This window comes from Cyanistes caeruleus, unplaced genomic scaffold (assembly GCF_971803275.1).
Source record: "Cyanistes caeruleus unplaced genomic scaffold, bCyaCae1.hap1.1 HAP1_SCAFFOLD_65, whole genome shotgun sequence".
Classification (NCBI taxonomy): Eukaryota; Metazoa; Chordata; class Aves; order Passeriformes; family Paridae; genus Cyanistes; species Cyanistes caeruleus.
Genome location: NW_028255884.1, coordinates 4,703,808 through 4,721,497, shown reverse-complemented (window position 1 = coordinate 4,721,497; position 17,690 = coordinate 4,703,808). Strand labels below are relative to the sequence as shown.

At 54.7% G+C, this 17,690-nt stretch overlaps 2 protein-coding genes across 2 annotated transcripts in view; one reads left to right on the top strand and one right to left on the bottom strand.

Annotated features, from left to right (window-relative positions):
* Positions 1–17,690, bottom strand: part of LOC147647258 (uncharacterized) — a 387,407-nt gene that overhangs the window by 283,993 nt on the left and 85,724 nt on the right. The gene's annotated exons all lie outside the window — the stretch shown is intronic.
* LOC147647261 (olfactory receptor 14J1-like) lies at positions 11,438–12,373 on the top strand. Its single transcript, XM_086872594.1, has one exon. The coding sequence runs from the start codon at positions 11,438–11,440 to the stop codon at positions 12,371–12,373; it is 936 nt and encodes a 311-aa protein (XP_086728720.1).

The following is a 17,690-nucleotide window of genomic DNA, read 5'->3' as shown; positions in this document are numbered from 1 at the left end:
CATAGGATTAGAAGGAGAAGAAATAGAAAACAGAAGGACAGAAGATCTACAGAAAAACACTTCCAGGATGATCCCAGTCACTCCCACTACAATCTCAGTCACCCCCAGTATGAGCTGTTGCACCCAGCCACCCCCAGTATGGTTCCAGTCACACCCAGGCCCTCCCAGTATGATTCCAGTCATGGCCAGAGTGACTCCCTGTCACTCCCAGGATGGGCCCAGTTGCTCCCAGTCACCTCCAGTATGGTTCCAGTCCCAGCCAGCACCTTTGCAGTCACTCCCAGTATGATCCCAGCTAGTTCCAGTAGGATCCCAGTATGACCCCAGCATGGGCACAGCTGCTCCCAGGATTATCCAGTGTGGTTCCAGTTGTTCCCATTTACCTGCACTGTGGTTTCAGTCTCTCCCAGTATATCCCAGTTGCTCTCAATCACTCCTCAGGTGTTTCCAGCCTGATCCCAGTTGCTCCCAGCCACTCCCAGTCACCCTGAGTGCAGTCCCAGTTGCTGCCAGTATGGTCCCAGTCTTGCCCAGCATGGCTCAACTGCTCCCACTGTGATCCCAGTAGGATGCCAGTTACCCTCAGGATGGTTCCAGTTGCTCCCTGTTCCTCCCAGCGTGATTCCAGTTGCACCCAGTTGGCCCCAGTATAGTTCCAGTTGCTCCCCAGATGATCCCAGCTGCTCCCTGCATGGTCCCAGTTATGCCCAGCTGGAGTTGCCCCCAGTGTAGACCCTGTCACTCCCAGTTGTTCCCAGTTGTCCCCAGCATGGTTCCCATTGTTCCCAGTGTGTTTTCAGTCATCCCCAGTATGATAACAGACACTCCCAGTATATCCCAGCTGCTCTCAACATGTCCATAGCCATTCCCAGACACTCCTAGTAATCCCAGTTAGGTGCTTGTTATCCCAGTATGATCTCAGGTCCAGCATATCCCAGTCGAACTGGGATTCACTCCCTGAATTCACAGCCCACCCGTGGGATCATCACCCCCCCATCCCACAGGTGACGAGGGAGGGATATCGGCCCAGATATCGTGGGGGGGTCCCTGGGTTGGGTTTTTGGGGGTGATGATTAGAGAATGAAGAAAACCAAAGCTGAAAAGAAAATGCCCTTTGGGGGGACATTTGGGGTTCCCAGTGGCAGCTGCTGGCAGAGGCAGCCTGGAGGAGCAGAGCCCTGTGTCCCCCAGGACCCCAAAGTGGGGAGCCCAGAGAGGGGGAGTGCCATGATTCGAGGAACCATCAATTAAATAGAGAGGGGCAGGGGGGATTCCTTGGTCCCCCTGCACCCCCAAGAAGGGAATAAGGGGAGCAGGGACCCTGGGACCCCAAAAACTTCCTGCATCCCTAAGTGGGGAGATGGAAATGGGAAGAACTTTTCAAATTCCTGGCACTCCCAGCAGCCAGAAGAGGTCAGGGACCAAGTAGACAGGGGACCGCCAGTACAAGCGTGACCCCCAGCAGCTGGGACAGGGGTGAAAGCCTGAACACCAAAAGGGAGAGAACAGAAATGGGGAACTTCTGGAAAGCATTTTCAGTGCTGAATTTTGGTGGTGTACAATTTTTATGGACCCCATGTCTTGGGTTGCAATGCAAGATGTAACCAAAAGTATGTATTCTATCACCATGTTAAAAACTAGAGGAGCAGTTTTCTTTATCTCTTTCAGCACCCATCCCTCATAACTGGGGGATGTCTTCTGTTAATGGGCCAGCTGTTAAAACCAGGTGGGGCAATGTTCTTTATCTCTTCCACCACCCATCCTTCCTCCAAGGGGATATTTTCTGTTAATGGGCCATTGAGTCTCAGTGCAGGACTGATAAAATGACATCATCCCATTGTGAGATGCTGCACCCAGGGGGAGGAGCCAAGCATTCCTGACTGGATATAATCTTGGAATCAGAACACCAGAGGCAGTCTTTGTCCACTGGATTCCCAGAGGAGAGACCAGACCCATCTACAGCACCGGAACTTCTGAGGTAAGCTACAATCTTCTATGGGATCATTGCTTCAACAGAACCACATCAGTCACTCCAGGAGGACTGCAGCCACCATTTAATCAGACTGCTACCAGCACCCTGACCAAGGGGGTATCAGGTTGTATTCTGACTCTCTCAGAGTGCTGTTTTTTTGGTTTTTTTCTTTTGTACTGCTGCATTTTCATTTTTCTTCCTTTAGTAAAGAACTATTATTTCTATTCCTATATCTTTATCTGAGAGCACTTTGATTTCAAGATTATAATAATTTGGAGAGGGTTGTTTCTTGAATTTTTATCAATTTCAATGGTGGTTTCTGCCTTCCTTAGCAAACACCTTTCCTTTCAAACCAAGACCCCCCAGATACCCAGGGACTTCTAGAGAGGGACTTGGACAGAGGGACCTTCAAATTCAACATGCTCATTCCTTGTTTTCTGCCAAACCAGGATTTCCCAATCTCAAATCTTGGCTGGATGGATGAGAAGGCTGCAAGGAAGAGGAAGATGTCCCAGGACACCCAGGCAGGTGAGGAGGAAGTCAGTGCCCCTTTCCCCCTCTCTCCTGCTCCATCTCCCAGCCCAGCATGGCCCCCGGCTGCAGGACAACCCCGCTGCTGACGCCGTCCTGCCGGGGATGCACTGGGGGGATCTCCTTCCCCTTCCCTCTGGCACGGAGGCAAATCCCATCCTCTCCTTGTCCTTCCTCCCCCAGACAAGGAGCTAAGGATGGAGACCAGGGAGGACAAATCCCCATTGCAGAACCTCGTGGAAGAGGCTGTTTTGAGCAGCTCCACAATGCAGGAATCCAATGGGGAGGAAAAGCTCCGGAGATCCCACAGGAGGAGGGGCTCCAAACCCATCCCAGGGTGCTCTGAGGAGGAAAGACCCACCCTGTGCCAGGAAGGCGACCGGAGATCCAGCCGGGGCTCTGAGCTGGTGGTCCATGAGCAGCCTCAGGATGGGGAGAAGCCCTACAAGTGCTTGGAGTGTGGGAAGAGCTTCAGCCAGAGCAACAGCCTGATCCGCCACCAGATGATCCACACTGGAGAATGGGCCTACGAGTGTGGGGAATGTGGGAAGGGCTTCAGCTGGAGCTCCCAACTCATCATCCACCAGCGCATCCACACTGGGGAGAGGCCCTATGAGTGTCCCGAGTGTGGGAAGAGGTTTCAGACCAGCTGCAATCTCCTCCTGCACCAGCGGATTCACACGGATGAGAGGCCCTTCCGCTGCCCTGACTGTGGGGAGGGCTTCAAGCAAAACTCCACCCTCATCACCCACCGGCGCATCCACACTGGGGAGAGGCCCTACAGGTGTGGGGAATGTGGGAAGAGCTTCAGCCACAGCTCCAACCTCAATACCCACAAACATATCCACACTGGGGAGAGGCCTTACAAGTGTACCCAGTGTGGGAAGAGCTTCTCAGACAGGTCTAACTTTGGCAGACACCAACGGAGGCACCGGTAAGGGAAGCCCTACAAGTGCCTCAAAATACAGGAAGAGCTTTGTGCACTGCTCCAGTTTCATCCGCCCATGGAGAATCCACATTGGGAAGAGACCTGGTGATCCATGTTCTCTGGGATCCATGCTGGGAAGACACCTGTACCTTTTCCTGCCCATGGCAATGTCATGATGTGGGATCAAAGAATGTGAGACTGTGATCATGGTCCATTATATTCAATCCCATCTCAGGTCATTGCCAGGGGCAGGAAAAGGACTCCCTCTCTCTCACCAGAGAAGGGTGTCCTTTCTTGGCAGGAGGAAATACGTGGCCAGGAAGAGTCAGTTGGTGGTATTTTAGTTTTCCCTGTGAATGGTTTGTCTTATCCTTTCTGTTACCAAAATTGTTTCTGTGTCTGTGTGTTCCTTATCTCGTTGCTGTTATTCGTAAATTGTTCTTATCCCAGCCTGGGATCTTTGCCTTTTGTGCTTTCCATGGGAGGTGGGAGGGAAGCGAGCAGCAGCGCGGTTTCTGCAGGAGCAGGAAATTGGGGAATGCCATTCCTGAAGCCCAGCCCGTGGAAACCGAGCATCCCAGCTGGTGCCAGGCCTGGTTGCCATGGCAGCAGCCTTGGGAGCGGGTCCCTGGCTGGGGGCTGCGGGAACCTCTTCCCTCTGGTGCCCAGGGACAGGAGTGGAGGCAGCGGCTGGAGCTGAGGCGGGCAGGTTTAGGCTGGATGTGAGGAAAAGGTTTTTCCCGCGAGGCTGCTGGGGCACTGAACAGGCTCCCCAGGGAAGGCTCCCAGCTCCAGGGCTGGCTGAGCTCCAGCAGCGTTTGGCCAGCGCTGCCAGGCCCAGGCTGGGATTGTTGGGGTGTCCTGTGCAGGGCCAGCAGTTGGACTGGAGGATCCCCATGGCTCCCTCCCAACTCAGCCAATTCTGTGGCTCTGGGATCCCATGAGCCTGGGGATGGGACTGCAAATGGTTGCCATGGCAATGGACTCTGGCTCCAGGTCTGAGTCAGGCAGAGACAGGGGCTCCACAGAGACCTCCCAGGTGTTTCTGGGGATGCTGAAGAGCCGTGTGCTCTAACGCAGTCACAGTAATTCCATGGTGACATCCCAGGGGACCTTGGGCTGCAAAGGCACTACTCTATCACAGGCACTCCCGGTGGATCCACGGTGACATCCCAGGAGTCCCCAGGCTGCCAAAGAGCCAGGATGTCACAGACACTCCCAGGGCTTCCTGTCATGGGCAGAGTGGGAGCTTCAGGCAAAAGCTTTATTTCTTTATTGGAGAAACTCCTGCTTAGTCATGACACCCAGCAGCCACCAGGGATCCTCAAACCCCTCCAGAGCACCTAGACTTTTAAATTCCTTCTAAGTGAGGAGATCCAATCCCAGCCCCAGAGTTTGTCAAAGGTTTATGTGTAAAATGTATTGGACAGGTGGAATTGAATCGTAATGCATCTTGTCCCATAAGACTAAAAATTGAGTATGAGATATATTTATACAAATACAACTGAGTGATTGATTGATTGATTTATGATTAGACAGATTTATTTGCACCACAGAGTAAATAAAGAAAAAGAGTTATTTACTAAACAGTATAGGAGCTATAACAATTATTAGACTACAGTGCTCTAGGAAGCAATTTTGAAGTAAACAGGGCCTTGCTGGAGTTGTTTGAGCCCATTCCAGGCACAGCCTCCTGCTCCAGCAGGAACTGCCTTTCCTGTGCCATGGCCAGGGCAGATCCCACTGCAGGAAAAGCCCCAGGCCAGCCCCAAGCCAGGGAAGGGCTCGGGCACAAGTGCAGAGTGCCGTGCTGGGAGCTGTGCCAGGGACAGCCTGAGGCACCAAAGGCACCTTGGCAGCAGCAGCTGCTTCCAGGCCATGGCCAGAAGGCTCCCTTGGCACCCCGGCCTGGTGGCCAGCACTGCAGAGCTGCTGCTTCAGGGCTCATTTCTGGCTGGGCTCTGAAAAGCCACTGCTGCTCCAGGAGCCTGACTGGAAAGCAATTGGCCCCAGCACCTTGGGGACAAGATAATAATGAAACAACTCTTCATGCCAGCAGAGACAAGGCAGGGGCAGAGGAAAGGGGAGAGCCAGGCCCAGGGGACATGGCTGCAATGGTGATGGCTGTGAGGTCAGTGCCACTGCAGCAGCCTGGCTGGCCCTCAGCAGACATTCTGGCCAGGAGGGTTGTGAGGGCACCCAGCACATCAGAGAACCCACACAACAGCAATTCCATCCTTGGGGAGGGGCTTTCACTGTGTCAGGTTGCACAGAGCTCCTGCTCTGGGAGCATTCCTGGGACGGGGCATCCATTTCTCTGGAAAAGCAGTTGCAGTTTTGTGCCACTCTGATTATAAAATATTTTCTCCTTCTAACAAATCTAAATCCATTCTTGTTCACTTTAAAGATACTGATCCTTTTTCTGTCACTGGAAGATTTGGTAGAAAATAATTTTGACCAGTGTTTCCATTTTTTCAGACCATGGAGAGGACCCAAAAATCTCCCAGGATGGGGCTTGGAGGCCTCATCACATAAGCAGCAGGTAGAGGCTGGGGGCTCTGGGCTGTGCAGCTGCAAGGCCCTGCCAGAGGCAACTTGTGCAGCCCTTTGGCCATGGCTGCTGGCCCTGGGCCTGAGGCCAGCAGGGGACAAGTGACCCTGGCAGCCCTGGGGCCTCATTGCCTCCTTGTCCCTGCTCAGCAGCCTGGCAGGGGCCGCCCCATGGTGCTGCCCTTGGCATTGCACATCCCCACATGCCAGTGGCCCGGGAAGAGCCCTGAGCAATGAGGGAGGGACAGCATCTGCCTTGCCAGGGGCTGGGGCTCAGCCCTTGGCCCTTGCCATTCCTGAAACACATCCAGCTTTGCTCAGCACCACAGACACCTTTCCCTTGCTTGTCCCCAGCTGCCATCAGGGCCTCCAGTCTTCTGCTCTGCCTGGAACCTGGGGACGCTTTCTCACTCGTGTCTCTCATTTCAACTACAAGAAACTTCAGTGTTTCCATCTGACTTGGAGCTCTTGAGGAGTTTGTGGAGCACACTCTGAGGGACTGAGTGTGATGCCAAGAGCCCCAAAGGCCCGAGAGGGTGATGAAAGTGCTGGTGCTGTGTCTGTGCTGCTGAGCTGGGCCGGGCTCCTGGCCCAGAGGCAGCTCCTGGCAAGGGCAGCGCTGCAGAGAGACAGCTCTGGCCAGGAGCAGCTCCTGAGCACAGCCCAGCAGGGCTGGGGCCCTGCCAGGGCAGCTCAGGGACACAGAGAGCAGGCCCAGACAGAGCTGCCAGGGGCTCAGCACTGGCAGGGGCTGTGGGATGTGCCAGAGGGGGCTGTGTCCCAGCAGCACCTCTGTGGCTGTGTCCTGGAGCCCCAGAGCAGCTGTGATGTCAGAAAGGGGCTGTGTGACAGCTCCGAGTGGGTTGTGTGAGGTCACAGCTGGGGCTGGAACATCCCAGAGTTTGTTGTGTGAGGTCACTGAGCAGCTACAGCATCATAGAGGAGATCTGTGACATCACAGTGCAGGTTGTGACATTGTAGTGTGGCTGCATGACATCACAGTGTGGCCTGGGTGATATCACTTAGTGGGTTGTGACATCACAGAGAGGACTATGACACTAGAGGTTAGATAGAGAATATCACAGAGAGGGTTGTGACATCACTGAGCAGACTGTGACACCACATGGTTGTGATATGAAATTCAAGAGTGGGCAGTGACATCATAGAAGAGCCATGTGTCATCTCAGGACAGGTTGTATGACATCACAATACTGACTGTGACATCACAGAGTGAACTATGACATCAAATGTTGCTGTGTGATATCACAGGAGGATATGTGATATCACGAGGTGGTTTTGTGGCATATAGGAAGAGATGTGACATCACAGAAATGTGGTGTGACATCCCAGAGCAGGTTGTGTGACACCACTGAGTGGGCTGTGACATCCCAGGTGGCTGTGTGACATCTCGAGATCACTGGGGAGGTCACTCTGCCCCAACCTCCCTCACAGTTTCCCCCAGAGAAGGCCAACACTGCCCTTGCAGCAGCCTGTCCGCACAGAAACACTTCCAGGGCTCTCTGCATTTCCCTTCCCTCACTCTTGCCTCACTCACACACCTCCCAACAACCCACTTGGTGCTTTCAGCTGCAAGGACTTCAAAGCTTGTCTGTCCTTCAGCAGCTGCTCTAATTCTGCCTTCAGCCAGCTCTGGGGCTGTGTTTATTGTAGAACTCCCTGTGTGTCTGAAACATTCCTTGTGTGGTTCTGCCTTGGGGAAGGGGAACCTCCTTGGTGGCACCTTGGGCTTGGCACACACTTGAGGAGGGTGTCTGTTTGCCATGGGGAAACTCAGCAGTTTTAGATTGCTAAAATCAAAGAAGGAAAACCCCTCTTTGCCTGAGTGCAGCCAGTTCTGCGAGCAAAGCAGGTCCCAGGGGAGTGAGGAGAGACAGGATGGGGCTGGGGAATGTGGAGCAAGGTTGTCCCCACTGGGTCAGACCTCAAGGCACAGCTTCTCTGACCTGGCCAGACCTCCTTAGGAGAGACCCTGGATCAATATCCATCACTGAATGCTGCAATCACCTCTGCTCTAAAGAGAACAGGAATAAAAGACACCCTTTATAATAGGAATACATATTTCTTAGAAGCTCTTTGAACTATTTCTCCATAACTGTTGTAGGAAACTTTCCTAAGAACTGCACCAGACCAGAGGGAAATCAAGGCACAGCCATGGTTTGTTAGGATTTGCTTGATCCTAATGAGCCCCGTGGTGCATTTGGAGCTGAGCCCTTGAACCTCAGGGCCTGAGAGGAGATTGCACAAACCTTTCCAGGAGCCCAAGTCAGAGGAAAAACCCAAAGTGTCTCCAGGCATTAATGGATCCCACTGAGGTCCATCCCCAACACAGGCTCCTCATGGACTCCTTGGAGGAGAGAACTGGAAGCCAGGATTGCACAAAAACCTCCCAGAGACTCAGTGTGAAAAGGAAAATCCAAAGTAGCTGAAAAAGCCCTGAGTATCTCAAAGTATTGATGAGCCCCACTGAGTGTCAATGCAAAGCTCCCAAGGGACTCGTTAAAGCAGATAATTGGGGCCAGGATTGCACAAACTTCTCAGAGACTCAGTGTGGGAAGGAAAAAGGAAAGTGCCTTAAGAACCTGAAGTACCTTGAAGCATTAATGAGCCCCACTGAGTGTTGTTGCTGACAAAGCCTCTCAAGGGACTAATTACATCAGATAATTGGAGGCCAGGATTGCACAAAGCTCTCAGAGACTCCAAAGCAAAAGCCAAAGTCCTTTGAAAAAGCTGCAGTCCCTGGGAGCATGAAGGAGCCCCCAGGGCCATTCCTGAGCAAGGCTCCCCAGGGACTCCTTCCAGCAGATCCCTGAGGCCACTGGCATGTGGGCTAGGGGGGATGCTGAGGGCAGGCCAAGGGGGTGACAGTGGCCAGCCTTGCTGGGGCTGTGCCAGGAGGCCTCAGGGCCTCAGGACAAGGTGTCTCCTCACAGCCCTTGCTGGCACAGCATTGGCTGCTGTGGCCCAGGGCACCAAGCCTTGGCTTCTCTTTGTCCCCACCTGTCATCAGTGCCTCCAGTTCTCTGCTCTGCCTGGGGCCTGGGGACACTTTCTCATTCATGTCCCTCAGTGGGACCCATTAAAAGTGAAAGAAACTTTAGAGTTGGATTCTGACTTGGAGTTCTTGAGAGGTTTCTTCCCCTCCCTGTCAGGGACTGATGTTCAGGGCCTCAGCACAAAGCCCCAAGAGGCTCATTAAAGTCCTGCTGCTGTGTCTGTGCTGCTGAGCTGGGCCAGGCTCCTGGCACAGAGGCAGCTGCTGGAAACCAAGAAGAGCTTCAAAAGCACATTTCTCTTGCTGAGCAGCTCTTCTGCCAGCCCAGCAGGGCTGGGGCACTGCCTGCAGCCACCCTGGGCACAGCCCAGAGGCACAGAGAGCTTCAATCAGTCAGGGCTGGGAAGGTGCTGAGAAGTGCCTGGGGCAGAATCCCTGCCAGCCCTTGACACAGGAAGCCTCTGCCTGCAGGACAATGCAGCTGCAGCTCCTGGAGGCATCTCCTAAAGCTGGAACATGCCAGTGCCTACAGACTCTGTGAGTACAGCTCTGAGTATTTCTGGTGGAGGGAAGGTGAATGCTCCTGAAGCTCTGAACTGCTGATGGTTTCTGATCTGTCATGGAATATTTCCAAGACAAGGATTTTGATAAAAATGAGGAAATTTCCTAAGACTTTGTATTCAGTTTCCTACTATTTCAGAATGGCAGGGAGGAGGAGGATAAATATTAAATTATTTTATAATAATTTATTATTATTGTTTCTTTTTATTTCTTAATTTTAAAATATTAAAGGTATTCTGAATTATAAAGGTAATACAAATTTTGACAAGTCCCTGAGACACTTTTAGTGATCAGTAGGTTCACAGGAGATTGCTAATGTGCTTTCAGCCATTCTGCCCATGGACTACACCAAGTAAATTATACAGGGGCTGCATAAAAGCGAAGATCCTGCTTTTTTAATCTAATGCTCTGGGATGCCTGGATGGGAAATTGCACATTGATATTCAGCTCTCATTTCATTTCTCTATTCAACCTCTTGTGACAGGTTGCAATAAATTAAAAAAAGAAAATTCTCAGATCTTAAACAGGCACTGACAGAAATCAGCACAGGGTCCCTTACAGGCAGCATCAGTGTCCTTTTCCAGCCTCCTCAGGGTTGCTCTGCCATTGCCATCAGAGCCTGCAGAGCCAGAGCTGCCCCTGGGCAGTGCCCTGAGCTGGGAGGGCTCTGCAGGGCAGAGCTGAGCCCCCAGGGCTGGGCTGGGTTTGGGCAGTGCTGGCAGGGCCCAGCCCTGGGCACAGGGCAGCAGCTGCTGGCAGGGACAGCTCCAGGGGGAGTGGGGGGAAAGTGCCACCAAGCTGTGCTGGGATGTTTAAAGTCTTTTCCCAACCTAACTATTCCATGATTACTTTTATACAGATCCCCATGCCAAGACACAGCAAATGTCTCAATGAAAATGCCTGAGGGTGACTGTCCTGCACTGGTGCTGCCTGGCAGGGGCTGGGCAGGGCTGGGCAAGGAAAGGCTTTTCCTCAGGGTCTGGCTCTCTCTCCTTGCCTTGCCCAGGTGCTCCTGGCATTGCTGACAGCTCTCTGGGAATGGCAGCTCCAGCTGCAGGGCAGGCCCAGCCCTTGGGCTCCTCCTGTGCAGGCTGGGCACAGCAATGGGATGTCCCAGCTCCCTCTGCCCCAGGAGCTCTGGGCAGGGCAGGCTGGGAGGCTGGGAATGACCCGACTCTCCTCCAGCAGTGCCATGGACAGGACCCTTGGTGTGTCCTTGGGATGCCACCCAAGCTGTGAGCTGTCTCCAGGGGACACTGGGGACAGGAGTGTCCTTGGCCAGGAGTGGGGCTGAGACTCTGAGAAAGGCTGAACCAGTTTGCTGTGCTGTGTGTCCCTCTGCTCTCAGCTGTGTCAGGCTGATTTCCAGGGGAACACAGTGCCTGCCTTCAGTCTCAGAAAGGGCAGCTGGGGACAGATGGAGTGACAGAGCAGCTCCCTGACCCTCCACTGAGTTACAGCCAATGGTCCTGCATTGCACATTTCTCTCTGATCTCTCTGGGCACACCCAAACCCTCTCAAACTGCCTTTGGCCATCACCATTCCTGACCCCTGGGATGGGAGATGCTGCCAGGCTCCTCTGCCTCAGGAGCAGTTTGGGATGATGCAGTCCAACCCCAGGACTGGCCCCTGACCCCGTTCCCATGACCCCACTGCTGCAGAGCAGAGCTCACTCCTCACTGTCCATGGGCAGAGCCCCTGCTCATCACAGCAACAAGGCCAGATCCCAGCAGAGCTCCAGGCACGGGGCTGAAGGAAGGGCTCTGAGAAAAGGAAAATTGGAGCAGGGCTGGGAGAAGGGACATGGACATTGCTCAGCAAAGTCTCTCCTGACTTGTCACTTTCTCCTCCTTCAACAGAACTCCATGGCCAGAGTGAAGAAATGTCCAACAGCAGCTCCATCAGCCACTTCCTCCTGCTGGCATTGGCAGACACGCGGCAGCTGCAGCTCCTGCACTTCTGCCTCTTCCTGGGCATCTCCCTGGCTGCCCTCCTGGGCAACGGCCTCATCATCAGCGCCGTAGCCTGCAGCCACCACCTGCACAGCCCCATGTTCTTCTTCCTGCTCAACCTGGCCCTCACTGACCTGGGCTCCATCTGCACCACTGTGCCCAAAGCCATGCACAATTCCCTCTGGGACACCAGACACATCTCCTACACAGGATGTGAGGCACAAGTATTTTTCTTTCTGTTCTTCATCTCAGCAGAGCTTTCCCTGCTGACCATCATGTGCTACGACCGCTACGTGTCCATCTGCAAACCCCTGCACTACGGGACCCTCCTGGGCAGCAGAGCTTGTGCCCACATGGCAGCAGCTGCCTGGGCCAGTGCCTTTCTCTATTCACTGCTGCACACAGCCAATACATTTGCCCTGCCCCTGTGCCATGGCAATGTCCTGGGCCAGTTCTTCTGTGAAATCCCACACATCCTCAAACTGTCCTGTTCACATTCAAACCTCAGGGAACTTGGGCTCATTGCAGTCAGTGTCTGTTTGGTATTTGTCTGTTTTGTGTTCATTGTTTTCTCCTATGCGCAGATCTTCAGGGCTGTGCTGAGGATCCCCTCTGAGCAGGGACAAAGGCACAAAGCCTTTTCCACCTGCCTCCCTCACCTGGCTGTGGTCTCCCTGTTCATCAGCACTGGTACATTTGCCTACCTGAAGCCCCCCTCCATCTCCTCCCCATCCCTGGATCTGGCAGTGTCAGTTCTGTACTCGGTGGTGCCTCCAGTCCTGAACCCCCTCATCTACAGCCTGAGGAACCAAGAGCTCAAGGCTGCAGTGTGGACACTGATGACTGGATCATTTCAGAAACATTAAACTGCTGGCTAATTTCTGCAAATCACTTGTAATAAAAGTCATCTTGGAAAATTCTTGGTGGTTTCATTTTGGAAGTTCTTTTCCTTGTTTTTACTTCCTTAATATTGTCCACCACAAAATATCATTATTTGTGCCATTTCTCATTTTGATTCTCTCTACCTTCCCTAGGGCTACAGACTGTGTCAATGAGGAGCTATGCTCTTGGTGTAAAGTTCCTGTAAAGGAACTAAAGGATCTCCCAGCAAAGTTTTCTCCAGAGAAAACTTTTTTCCCTTTTGTTCCCTTCTCTGGAGCTGCAGCAGCAGTGTCTGTGAGCAGAGCTGGGGGCAGATCAGTGCTGGCACAGCAGCTGTGGCCAGGAGCAGCAGCACTTGGTGCTGCCAGTGCTGCTCCCGTGCCACTGCCCCGCTGCCCTCCTGGCCCTGGTGTTGCTGCAGGGCCTGAGTGCTCTCGGGGCCGGGCACAGCCCTGGGGGTGGCAGTGCCGGGGCTGCAGCAGGGACAGGCCATGGGCACTGCTGGGGCAGCGCTGACGCCTCAGGGCAGGGCCTGGGGGCTCCAGGCTCCTTGCCCAGGCTCTCTCAAGAACACGGCCAGGCCAAAGCTCAGCACAGAAAACCCCCGTGAGCAGCCCCAGGGTGGCCGTGGGCAGGCTGGGGGCAAACAGCATGGCTGGGGCTCTGCAAGGTCCCTGGGGGAGACGGGAAGGAGCAGCAGAGCAGGGGCTGATCCATCCCCACTGCGCTGGACACCCCAGGGCAGCGTCCCAGAGCGTCCTCATGGAGCTGCCAACAACATCCCCCCTGTGCAGCCCTGGCCTTTCCCCCAGCTCAGAGAGGTGCCACATCCTTGCAGGCACATGTCATGAATAAAATCTCTCAAGAAATCCACCCCGGATAAAATACCGTGTTTAGTTATGTACAGTTAATGTTCTTATCCCATTTGTAAACCTTGTACCCCTTGTTTGCTCCGATGGTTATTAGTAATGTTAATTACTTAGCAGTTTCTGAAGTGTTTTAAAGGTTCTTATGAGACATTCCTGTACCCTTTCCCCTTACTTCCCTGCTACCTTGTAACAGAGCTGCTCCCATGGGGGCTAAATCCAACTAACAAAAGCAACCCATTAAAAAGGTATGCCACAGAACGGCAACTCCCATGGTCCCTGTGCCACATTAGAACAAAGGAACTCCTGGCCAATTTCTTTCAATTACCATGTGCTGCACAGGCCATGGCCGAGGGGGCCTGGACCCACCCGGAGCTCCTCCTGGAGCCCAGCGGACTCCAGTTCAGCGGGGGCCGGCAGCGGGGCACGGCTTAGGCTCGGCAAGGTGTGAGCAGCCGTGGTCCGGCCCAGCCTCAGCCGGGGTCCCGCAGCCTCCCGTCCCCACCCGGTCACTGCTGGGGCCAGCCCGGCCCCGCCAGGCCGAGCCTGTGCGATTCAGCCCTTCTGGGACACAGGGCCAGAAAGACTTCAGCCCTGAAGCAGCAGGCTTTGAGTTCAAGCCTTGGGAAGCACTTGCCAAAGGCTTGATGGCAATTCATACGTTCATCAAGTCACCACACTGAAAGTTATGTTTCTAGAATCTTCCCATATCTCTCCCCTGATTGGTTGCAATTTGTCGCAGTATTTTGCATCTTTCTAACCCCAGTCTGTGTCTGGACCCATGCCCTCAGACTGCGCCCTCACACCTCCCCTAAATATTGTTGTGTCTGCCCCTAGGCCTGGTCTTTGCACTTTGTTCCTGTGCTGCACAGGCTTTATGGGCCTCATCCCTACTTGATTTTCCTGTTCCAGTTGGTTCTGGGGACTCCAGTGAACCCGCTCCTTTAATTTCCTCCTCGGTTGCCCGGGTGTCAGGGGACCCTGAAGCTTTAAGGATTGTTGTGGCCACTGTCAGCACGACTGCAAGGGCCGCAGTGCAGTGGGGCCCGGCCCGACCGGCAGCCGGGTACCTCCTCAAAGGTGGAAGCAAGAGAGAGATTTCCCGGGCTTGCCTGTCTGCAAAATGTCAATCACACTGAGGTGGATGCAGCTCTTTAAATGCTTTAATAGGTAGTCAGTTCCCACAGCTAGCCAGCTCTTGGATTTTGCTTGGCACAGGGGCAGCTCTCGCTTAGCAGCTCCTCTCAGTAAAATCATTTCCATGGGGGGCTTCTTCCCTGCTCACCAAATAGCAATTCATGCAAAAGCAGCACAAACTGTTCTTCCTGTCCTCCTATCTTTGCCAGAGAGTACCTTTCAAAGGGATAATAATTGGGAGGGAGGGGGTTTACATTTTCCATTGCAAAGGAGCCTCCTGCCTCCCTTAGCAGGCCCCTGTCTTTCAAACGAAGACACACACGGTCTCCTTTTGCACCTTCACTTGGCCCCAGCCACTCCTGATCATTTGAAGGAGCAGCTCAGAAGAAGGGGCTGCAATCCCCCAAGGCCTGGGCTGCTCCAGGCCGCTCCTGGTGCCTTGGGCTGTTGAAGAGGTGCTGGGGTGGCCTTTGTGACACAGGCACGGGGTGCCGGGGTGGCCTTTGTGACACAGGCATGGGGTGCTGGGGTGGCCTTTGTGACACAGGCACGGGGTGCCAGGGTGGCCTTTGTGACACAGGCACGGGGTGCCGGGGTGGCCTTTGTGACACAGGCACGGGGTGCCGGGGTGCCCTTTGTGACACATGCACGGTGCGTCGGGGGCCGTGGTGACGCGGGACCTTGCGGCGCCCAAAGTCCATTGTGACATGGCAGAGCCCCGCCCCGGCTGGGGGGTATATAAAGGGCTTGTGGGGCCCGGGTCAGTCCCAGGACAGTGGCTGTGTCCAGGTACCTGTGTGTGCCAGAGGACTGCAGGCACGGAGGAGGAGAAGGCAAAGCCCAAGTCCCAGCCCCCCAGGCCCTGGCCCGGCTCACAGAGAGCCCAGGCCTTGAGGGAGCAGCAGGAGGAGGCTGAGAGGGCAAGCAGAGGGAGGAGAGGAGCCGTGGAGTCCTGTGCTGAGGAAGAGCCAGAGCTCTGCCGAGGAGAAATGAACAAGTTCCAGCAAGGGACTCCAGGGGAAGCCTGCACTGAGCCACAGCTGTCCCCAGGAGAAGCCCAGAGCTGCCAGGAGCTCTCTGAGTGGGATGAAGGCCTTGAGCAAGAGCTGGTCCAAGTATGGGGGAGCTACTGGCATTTCCGGGACTGGGATGAGGGCAGGGAGCAAGAGCCCTCCCCAGCTGTCTCCGAGTGGGACGAGTGCAGGGAGCAGGAGCCGTGGCAGGCGGACAGCGATCACTGTCAGGAATTCTCAGATTGGGAAGAATCTCCTGAGCAGCGGCTGTCCCCAGGAGAAGGCACGAGCCGCCGGGCACTCTTGGACTGGGAAGCTTGCCGCAAGCAAGAGCTGTGCCAGGATGGCCAGGAGGTGACTGGAGGCAAAGCAAAGAGAAAATCCTCCAGGTCCAGCTGGGATGATGACAGTGATGGAGAGCTGGCTCAGGACAGCAGGGAATACTGCGACATCCTGTGCAGCCAGCTCAAGGCCTGGCAGCGGGAGGACGATGACTGGGATGAGGTGAGCGTCCTGGAGCTGCACGAGGAAGGAGAAGAGGCCAGGCAGCAGAGACTGGCAGATTTAGCCCGAGAGGGAATCCTGCTGCCTGTCCCTCGAGAAGCTTGGGTGGAGTGCCAGGAGCCCGAGCTGTGCCCGCAAGAGCAACTCTGTGCCGGGCCTGGCCCTCTGGCAGCCCAAGCCACGGTGGAAGATGTCTCTTCTCCTGGGCAGCCGCTTCCCCACAGGAAAGGCCGCTCGCTCTTGAGGCGGGTGCTGCGGGGGCTGCGGGGGCTGCGGGGGCTGCGGGGGCTGTTCCGCTGCCCCTGCCTGGCGGCACAGCCACAGGATCAGCGCCTGCTGCCAGCAGCGCCGGGCTGCAGATGGCGGCTGCCCCGCGGCCTGCCCGGCGCCCCGAGGGAGCCGCACGGGCTGCCCCGGCCTGCGCTGGCCCTGCGGGCCGAGCCGGCCCCGGCCGCTCTGCAGCACCCCTGGGGCAGCTCCCCGAGGGCACACGGCAGCCCAAAGCGGCACCCGAAGGGGGACCCTCACTGCCGGGGCTCAGCGCCGCATCCCGGCCCATCGTCCGGCCGGGAAGGCACCTGGAAAGTCATCGGCTCCCAGCGGCAGCCTGGCACCGCCAGCGGCACCCCTGCACCGGGTCCCCGAGGGCCACAGCCACACGGCTCTTGGCCCTTTGCAGGGACACTGGCTCCAGCTCCTCCCTGCTGGACTCCAAGGCCATTTCCTCTCCTCAGGAAAGGACTCCATGCTGATCCTGGGGCACTTTGGCCATGAGGAATGGACACAGACAGGAGGTGTTGCTCCCAGGACACGACGGCGGCCTGCTGGACTGCAACACACACAATTCTAACAAAAGAAAAGAAAATTGTGTTTAGGAAGTAATAGTAGAAAAGAAAAAAACCCCAAACCCCGCCCCCCCCTCCCCCCACCAAAACCTGCATAAGACCGTCCAGAAACCAAAAAATGATTAAGAATAAGAATAGGAATATTAGGAAGAAGAGGTAGAAGCTGAAGTAGATGAAGACGTAGTAGTACTTAAACCATGGAAAATCAAGAATAAGAATAAAATGTTGGAGTCTGGAATACAGAGTGTGTGCCCTTGTTTCTGATACTTAGTTATAAGATCCAGTTATAAGTTCCCCCAGGCAGGGCAGGTCCCTGGGTGCTGCCCCTGGCCCAGATAGTTTTCAGATGGGAAAAACTATCAGAAGTAAGGTTTTATAAGACAAAATGTCTTCCCTGCTGACAGCACCGTAAGGAATAGCTGCAGGGCAGAGTTTTAAAAACAGAGGTTCTCTTGACCTCTCTACAGCCTTGCATGGTGCTCAGCATGATAGATCAGGGGAAAAAATATTATAGTGGTGTGGCAGCAGCCTCAGGGAGACAAAGAGTTACATTGTCCTACCCCAAACCCCTTGTGAAGGGCAGCCCAGGAGTTCTGATTGGGTTTGCGTCCCTGCAGGGTTCTCCTTTGGTTTGCTTCTACTGGTCCCTGACCCTGAACTCCACCCTCAAAGGTGGAAACCCTCGGGGGTTCTGTCCCTCAAAAGCCCCTGCTGTGCCTCTGTTCAGAGCTCTCTGTTCTGGACCTGACTTTGTTCCCATGCTGAATAAATGGTTTCGTGAACTGGGAGCCCGTCTCGGTTGGTGTTTGATGCTGGTCCCCAGAATCCTGCTGCTTCCCTGGACGAGATCCTGAGGTTACTGACTGCAAGATATGGTGAGAGAATGCGTGGCATCCAGTGAAGCAAGAGAACAGCAGGATCTGGCTCCATGGACAC